Source organism: Nomia melanderi, chromosome 3 (assembly GCF_051020985.1).
Source record: "Nomia melanderi isolate GNS246 chromosome 3, iyNomMela1, whole genome shotgun sequence".
Lineage (NCBI taxonomy): Eukaryota > Metazoa > Arthropoda > Insecta > Hymenoptera > Halictidae > Nomia > Nomia melanderi.
The window spans coordinates 6,154,004-6,162,541 of NC_135001.1; the positions used below are offsets into that span (position 1 = coordinate 6,154,004).

The 8,538-nt window shown below is 41.1% G+C and overlaps 1 protein-coding gene across 6 annotated transcripts in view; it reads left to right on the forward strand.

Annotated features, from left to right (window-relative positions):
• Window positions 1-6,287, forward strand: part of NLG-5 (neuroligin 5) — a 250,622-nt gene extending 244,335 nt beyond the window's left edge. For all 6 annotated transcript variants that reach the window (XM_076365774.1, XM_076365775.1, XM_076365777.1 and 3 more), the window contains 3 exons: window positions 2,185-2,458; window positions 2,527-2,673; window positions 3,028-6,287. In XM_076365774.1, the coding sequence (XP_076221889.1) occupies window positions 2,185-2,458; window positions 2,527-2,673; window positions 3,028-3,677 (1,071 nt within the window). In that variant the 3' untranslated portion in view covers window positions 3,678-6,287. The remainder of the gene's footprint in view (window positions 1-2,184; window positions 2,459-2,526; window positions 2,674-3,027) is intronic.
• The last annotated feature ends 2,251 nt before the right edge of the window (window positions 6,288-8,538 follow it).

Here is an 8,538-nt window from a genome sequence, read left to right on the forward strand (position 1 = left end):
TTGACAGAGGAAGTTAGAGGTTTACTGCAGTAGTTCGGAATTGTCGCAGCTTTCCCGTTCCACGGCAGCGTAGAACGGACACGTCGTAAACCTCGGAGTTTCCGAAGGGCCAACATGAATCACGGCACAGCCGAAAGTTAATAAGTTTCGCTCGGGGCCACGGGTAATAGCGATTTACTGCGTTCGCTCGCCACGCGGGCCAGCTGTGTACATACAAAGCGAAATTTAATTAAACCGAAAACGCGCCGTTCGAAAGGCTGCGCGTTTAACTTGCGCTAAGTAACGAATTCGGAGATTTGGCAAAGTTTCGTGCGAAGAATTTTGTTTTTATTTATTTCACTCGGGTATGTGCATTAATGTTGTTTATTACTTATTTTGTATGGAATGATACATTTCAAAATAATCTCGTATGCTTAATGTAACAAGACTATCGATGTGTAGAAGACGTCATTGGGAATTTTAAAATATTCGAGTCGGTATATTTGAATAGGTTACTCTGTATACGATCGAATTTTGCACATATGCTTTGGAAAATTTCTTCTCGAGTTTCCATTTATCTGTGGGGCTATGCCAAGTTAAATCGGATAATTAGGGTTCTACTGTGTTTGCAATTAGAATGTGAACGAAGAATAATATAACTAATAAAGAATTTTGAAGACCATAAAATAATAATGAGAAGCTTGTGTAGTGTGGTCACCGTAAGCAGAACGATCGACCAGTTGAGTAGACGTTAATTCACCGGAAAGTGTAATAAACAGGTTGAAAATTATTATGAGATGAATTATGCGTGAGCGTCGATTAAAATTCATAGGCAACGTTGTTCACGTGAAACAAAACTGCGTTCGTTAATTGGCGTTAATGGGCAGAATCATTAAATGTAAATTAAATGCCCAAAGCGTACATTAAATCAGTAATTAACATAATGTTACCCTTCGTTGCGTTGTTTTAGCGTTACCTTATATGATGCTACAACCTTCAAAACTATTTTTCTACAAATTTCTCATTCACTTGTAATATTCATTTTTTCTTCAAACTTGAAACTTCAACCGATTCAATACGATTAAACAGTCTTCCAAATACATCAGGTTAATCTTTAAAAATAATCATTCTTTGCTGCCACTATTTTGTCCTGTTCAACGATCAGTACTTCGGAACGAACTCCCATGAGTTTAGTAAAATGAAATTTCCTTCAAATTGGAGTAGACACATCTTTATTCTAACGAGAAAACGTTTTCCAATTCCACTAATTTCCAGCAACAGTATTTCTCCTCGAAATCCCGCTTACTGCCAGGCAAAAAAGAAAAGCTCGCGGCGATTCGAGGGCCGAATGACGCAGCCCGGAAGACATTAACTCGCAACTACAAATCCCCGATTAAATGCTAATCCGACCTTGTTCCTCCGATCGTCGCCCGAATCCGTGCACGCGCGTACAACAATCCCCGGCCCATCCAAGACCAACGGAGGAGCTACATTCAGTTGCTTGCGCACCGAGTTAACGGGATTTGCATCGCGACCCGGGAACTCAAACAAAATTGGGCACGTTCAACGCGATACACGCTGCTTTGCAATTACAATCGTTCAGCTCCATCCTCAGCGTCCGGCAGCTGGCCTGTCGAATCCTTGTCCTCGCAGCTGCGTCTCCTTCTTCGTCCTATAATTATTCAAGATGGCGATGCGTCGCTCGTTCTTGCCCGGTTTCCATTAAAATCGCGCGTTTCCCTCGCCAGCCTGTCATAACTGCGCTGCGAATCCTTTTTACAAAGTAAAATTCCTCCAGAGAGTCCCTCATAGGCTTTGGTTCGACAGAAGCTTGCTTCCTTTTAGAATAATTTGAAAGCAACATTGCATTTAATTGTGTTCTATATCTGATTCAGTTTCTTGCACTCATATTTCATACGAACTTGTGAATATTCATGATTTTACAATTACTCTATATGAGATTTGACTAGAATTCGAGACAATGAACTTTCTGCAACTTGATTCCTGTTAAGTATATACAAGTACAAATGAATTCATGCGCACAGTTATGTCTGTGCACAGTAAACATTGTAATATTTTATTTTGTTCCTTATATGTATGTCCAGTATAAATGATCGAAATCATAGTCTAATTCCAACGTATGTCTAGAAAACGAATTTCTATTCTTCACCGACTGTTTCCACGTTAATTCGGCAATGGTTCCAGCGTTCCGGAAGCATCCGTGGTGAGGACATACCCTATATCTTTGGACTGCCATTGGTAGCCGGTGGGTCATTCTTTCCTCGAAATTACTCTCGCCCTGACATCGGAATCGCAGAGGCGGTGCTCACCTTCTTCACAAATTTCGCGAAAACCGGGAACCCGAACAAGCCTCACAAAATAGAGTCGATGGACTACGGGACGTCGATAGATAAAACACGGTACCACGGCCTCACTTGGGAACAATACGAAACCGGCACGGAACAATACCTAACCATCGGTGAGTCGATGATCGTCTCGACGAGACGACAAAACTAAGTAGCATTAACATTCCCGTTCTCCTTCTAGCAATAAAGCCGAAAATGAAGAGTCACTATCGCGGCCATAAAATGGCGCTATGGAGGAACTTGATACCGCAGCTCCACCGGCCCGCCGACGACGACGTTTCTATGCGGCATCATCATTTCCGTGAACGGGGCGATCACTTTTACGCTGGTAAATTGCCTTCTTACGAGAAACATTTCCTAACGCGAACGTTATGTATGAATCTCTAGCCGTTTCGGTTTGCGTCTCTTTATAAAAAGACAATTCTTGCGTTTAGGGTTGCAGGGTCTAAAGTAAAACAAGTTCTAAAGTTAAGGTGGTTTTATATTTCGATAAATCCGTCTCTAGTTTTAACTTTAGGATCTAACATTGAACCAAATCCTTCGATACATCTAAAACAAATTTATGTTTCGAGAAATAGATTTGTTCTTACTTTGAAAACGAGTCAAAACCTTCAGTAAAAATAGAATACATGCGAATAGAGTGATTAAAAATTATACTAAAATCATTACGAATTACTTTCAGGACCAGTCAGAGACGAATGGTACACCCCACTGCCCCTAATAGGAACGACCAAGATCAGTGCATCCTCGACAACCTCGTGCAGCACACCATCAGAAGAAGACGCAGTAACGGAAGACATAACGCCAATATTAGACGACTCGGAGGACGATGCGGAGCTGTTGCAAAGATTAGCATCCCGCCACTACTATAGCACCACCACTGCCCTAGCGATCACTGTAGGCGTCGGTTGCATCCTCCTAGTGTTGAACATGTTGATATTCGCTGGAATCTACTATCAAAGAGACAGGGACAAAAAGAGAGCAACAATGGACTGCACGCCGAACAGCCAAGAGTCGCTTCCTATGACCACCAGGTCGTCCATGAAGGGACCAGACAGCCCTAGAACAACACAAGAGCCGCCACCTTCTTACACGACCTTGGCCAGAAGTCCTTCCATCCAGGAACATCAGCCGATCCCCCAGGATCAGACGCTTGAAGAGGAAGAACCGGTCAGGAACGAGTCGAAGCCCAGCCTCGGGACCAGCAACACCATCCACAAGGATCCGATACCGCCGAAACCGCCCACCAGGACCACCAGCTCCCTCAGCACCACCACTGCCGCCACGAACACCATCAAGAAACGCGTGCAGATACAGGAGATATCCGTATAGCATTAGGGGTTGCCCCTCGAGGGCAACTCAAAGGCTAAGAAGGTAACTTTCGTCGACTTCGAGGCAATCAGCGAGTCCAAGTTCTGAGATGGGATTCGGGATTACTGCTCGGAGTCCCCGGTTCGACTAGAAGTCCAGGCTGACGCTATCATGGATCCACGATCGGGAAAACTAAAAACTGCAACGTGGCGCCGCTTTCAATTGCGTGGGTTTTAAGGACACATCAGTGCTAAAGTGAACCCTTGGATCCAATCGGAGATTGGTGCGATTCCAATTCGTTTAAAGACTGCCCAAGAAAGAGAGACAATGGAATGCTAACTACCATCTAATTGAAGGATGCAAACGTTCGTGTGTAGCTTGGAGCGTCTGTTTATAGGAAACTGTGCCGTTCGCTGCAACCAGGGTGCCGTTCCTAGCGCGATCATGCGATCCATTGTGTGACTGTCTTGTTTCTTTCCCAAGGCAAGTGTTCAGTCGCGAACGGCGAAAGTGTTACCTCGAACGAACTGATTCTTAACAGAATTGACTGTAATTAGGTAGGGATCTCCGAGGACCGAAGTATCGAAGTTTCTCACTGCGAAACGGTCAGTGTTCTTCAAGTGTTCTTCTCGTAGCTGGTATCCAGGGCCGAGAGGTCGGTCGATGGACACGGTATTAGGCTAATTACCCGAGATATTCCTAATTTCCGGTGACCCGCGAGACTCCCTGGCTCACCGCTGTGTGTCTCTCTCTCACTCTTTCTCTCTTTCTCTCTTTCTCTCTTTCTCTCTTTCTCTCTCTCTCTCTCCCTCTCTCTCTCTTTCGATCTTTCTCTCTATCCCAATTACTGAAAGTCGTGCACGAATTCGCACAGATAATCAATAAATAGGTAATGTTTATGCTACACGGCCCTAAGGGACGAGAATTGTAAAAAAACTGAAAAAGAGAAATGATCGCGATAGAGGGGACTTCTAAAATTACTTGACAATGTCCTGGCGATCTGCATAGCAGTGTTCCGAGAACATCCGCGCGATCATCTCGCGCTGAACCGATCGCTGAACGGTTTAGAGAAGATTGTCGCAGCTCTGACGCATGTAACGAGGAAATGGAGAGCGCGAACTTGTAAGAACTAACTCGTTTGTAACGAGGACGATTGAACAATGATAAGATGTATAGCTGTATGATCGTACACCAAATTTACACATCCTTTGCGTCTGATATTTTTATACTTCGTCTGATTCGTTTTTCGATTCGTGTAACGACCTCCGACGATGTTGAATTGCGTTTATTGCCGCTGGAAATATTGTACACTCGGCCTGTATAGTCATCCCTGTGAACAATATCGTACTCCCAATAGTATCGTCGTCACGGTATCGTCGTTCGGCAACGAAATCGATGAGGAACGCGCGACACACGATACGAAACCGAAGATACTAGCCGGTGCGGTGCGCGCGTTGATTGTTCTATGCGAGCCGAAGAATCGAGACCACTGAAACCGATGTGCGAATGAATTAATCGTTTAACACGTTCACGTCGGCGCTGTAATTCACGTTTCTCGTGTTATCTCGAACTTCGTGGAATTTTGAACATTGAATCGCGCTTGTCGATCATTTCAATAATTACCGAAGTTATTAGGAAACACGGTGTGTGCCATCAAATGTGTAGTTGGTTAAATTGGTTTGCTAGATAGAAAAAATTGCTATGTAGATGTACATTAATTCACTTATCGATCATTTCAATCATTTTCAACTATATGTCAGTGTTTCCTATCTACCAAATTAATTTAATAAATTACATTTTTGATGGTACATGCCGTCTGATGTGACATTCAAGTGTGAGCTACCAATGGTACACACCGGCGTCAACAGGTTAATCAACGTTTCGAGAGAGACTGTGTCGGAAGAAAGTCCTGGTCGCAACGTGTGCTCAAAATATAATCGTAAAAGGGGAAACGGTTCCCTTCGAATAGGTTTCCTCTTCGACCAAGTAATCTAAGGCATTGATCACGCCCACGCTTATTGCGATTAACATTTCGGTAGAGGTAACGAGTGTCCTTTTGTTCTTTTTCTGTTCGAATAATTGATAAACGTGATCTGATCTGACGCGAGTCTATTCTATAACGGTCAATCCTTCTTTCGGATAATTAAACTTCTTCGTTGTGCGAACGAGCTGGTTCGAATTAGCGGGAATAAACTGTCTTGTCCTTGACGCTATTGAAATTCACGTGAAATCAATTAATAATCGAATCGACAGTCGGAACGGATGAAATTACAGGTGACTGTGAATCGATGATCGACTGTATTTATTCACTGAGGCACATGAAGTAAACGGAAGCGTATCGGTACTATTTAAGGACATAACGTTTTACTTAAGTAGCGTATCATGCACGGTGTCGCGTAAACTGTACTGCCGATTACGATCATTTTCAAACCGCGTCGTCGCGCGAACAATGATGAACGAGGGAAACGAAAGTCGACGAGTGCTGTTCGCGTACGGCTTGAACCGCGAAAACACGTTGTGACTGTTCGTTGACTGTGTGAACGGGATATCAAGCACGGAACAGTGAAATTTAAATAGTAGATTAGAAATAACCACCTTTGTAAATTTCACTGGAAAACAATAAAACGCTGATTTCTAAATATATTCCTGTCCTCCTTTTCTATGCCCTGCCTCTGTGCTGATAAATGGTGAAATATGACTTCCTCGAAAATTGTATTACAGATTAGAAGTTATTTTGGAATATGAAATATTAGATAATGTTGGTAAAAATGATTTACATGATATATCTTCAACTTTTGAAATTGAACGCCACAAAAGTGGTTCAGAAGGTCGCAAGCTAATTTTTCGAAGAACTCTAAACTAAAGAATATAAACAAATTCCGATTTTTCTCGTTTGTTAAAATGATTTGAAAGATCATAAGCTCCTTTACTGAGGTGTTCGAATTAAAAACTCATTGATGTACAAATTTTTATATTTTAAGCGTCAAGAAAATATACTTAATTATTTGTATTTATTTAAAAATATTAGAAATAATTCGCAAAAATTATTTGACCAATAGTGATCACTACTGACCAGTACTGACTAGTTGAAATCAATGCAGATCCATGCTAACCAGTGCTGATCAATGCTAACCAGTGGTCCTCAGCTCATCCTAAGCTATGTACCGATTGCAAAGAGCGATCGTGAGTCGCATGCTATTTTTTTTTCACTCCGGTCACCGATCGTGTCGTAGGACGAATGGTCCGTAACGACACTGGTGACTGGTAGTACCATTTTAGTAGTTTTTGATTTTATGAGTGTAGTGACCTCGGATATGCCTCACGAGGAATACCCGAGAGTAGAAGCATTTTTTGGTTTATTTGTTAGATAAGATAGGGTTTTCTTGTACGTCGCGTTTAACGTTAACTGCAAATGCTAGCAATAATACTTTGACTTTTTATCGAATTACGAGCAACGTAACTTTATTTTATAGTTTCGTATGTAAGATATAATAGAACCTTCAAGATTGAATATTAAGATAGTATGACTGAGAACTTAGTGGTACATTAATTGTATCAATAGGTTCAATCTGATTTTGGATTTTTCAAGTTTGACTGAGATACAGTTGATTAAAATGATTTATTATTTTCATTAAAGTTCGTTTATTCGTAGAAATATCATAGTAAATATCGTACAAGAAAACATTTCGCGATGGATAAATCTCCGAGACGAAGCAACTACACTCTGTAACACCTTTGTTTTGTCATTAAAAACAGTTGCTTCGACAAAGGAATCACCTAAGGCTGTTTAAAAATTTCTAAAAAATTTTAAATGCTTCACAGTTATTGAAATTTTACTTAGAGTTTCAATTTCCATTAAATTTCAGTTGCTTTTATTCTTTGTTTGAATTCTAAAGTTAGTGAATTAAATTCTTAATTTTGAGTGAATTATAGTCATTTTTGAGAATCAAAGAACATTAGTCTGTTAGGTGCTACTTGGGAGAGTGAGGGGCAATGGACACTATGAAATTGTTATTATTTAAACATGTAAGTAAAATAAACACTATCATATATATTCTTCACACGTATATATTCCACTTACCCTATGCCATGTTTGCTATAAATTGTTCATGGAGTATATACACACGTTTCCTTATATCTTCACTCAGTAGAGTATGAATTTCAATAGATTATAATAAAATGAATGATATTAGAATTATATCACTTTCAATGTATCGTTCGTACAAAACAAAATATCTTCTCAAAAATCGTTAACCATTGCCAGTCGATTTCAGGAATTGATAAACTAGAGTATGAATGTGGTTGTCAACGGACGTCCCGGGACGTCCTCTCTAGGCGTTAGGTTCTTTCGCACCCAGGTGCATCAGTGACAATCTCAGGGTTTCAGAAACGGCGGACTGCCGAAGAAACGAAGAGGCGTATGCCGAAGAGACCCCGACAAAATGTCGCTGAAGAGGGCAATTACTAATGGCGCTCCATCTTAGCATGGAGATGGAGCGTCATTTTATGTTACTACTTTGTCACTGCATTCACTTTAGCTTCAGTAAAAATAGTAGTGGTAGTAGTAGAAGTAATTGTAGTTGTATCGGGCTGGCTATAGCCGCCCCAACCTCCAGCAATGGGCAGATCACGATTTTTAATTAGCGTTGCGAAATACATTACGGCTGGAAGTAGAGTTGCGAAAGATATAATCGCGAATTCGATTAGAACTATTTTTAGTATGTGTCTTTTGAAATTGTTTTAAAAGAAACTTTGCGTATGACAGACACTGATCGCGTTTGGTTTTAATACTATTAAATATAAAGCTTGATTATCTTAACTAACAAATAGTGCATTTGATTTTGTGATAGCATTGCGGTTGATTGAGCAAACGCGTTTGAGA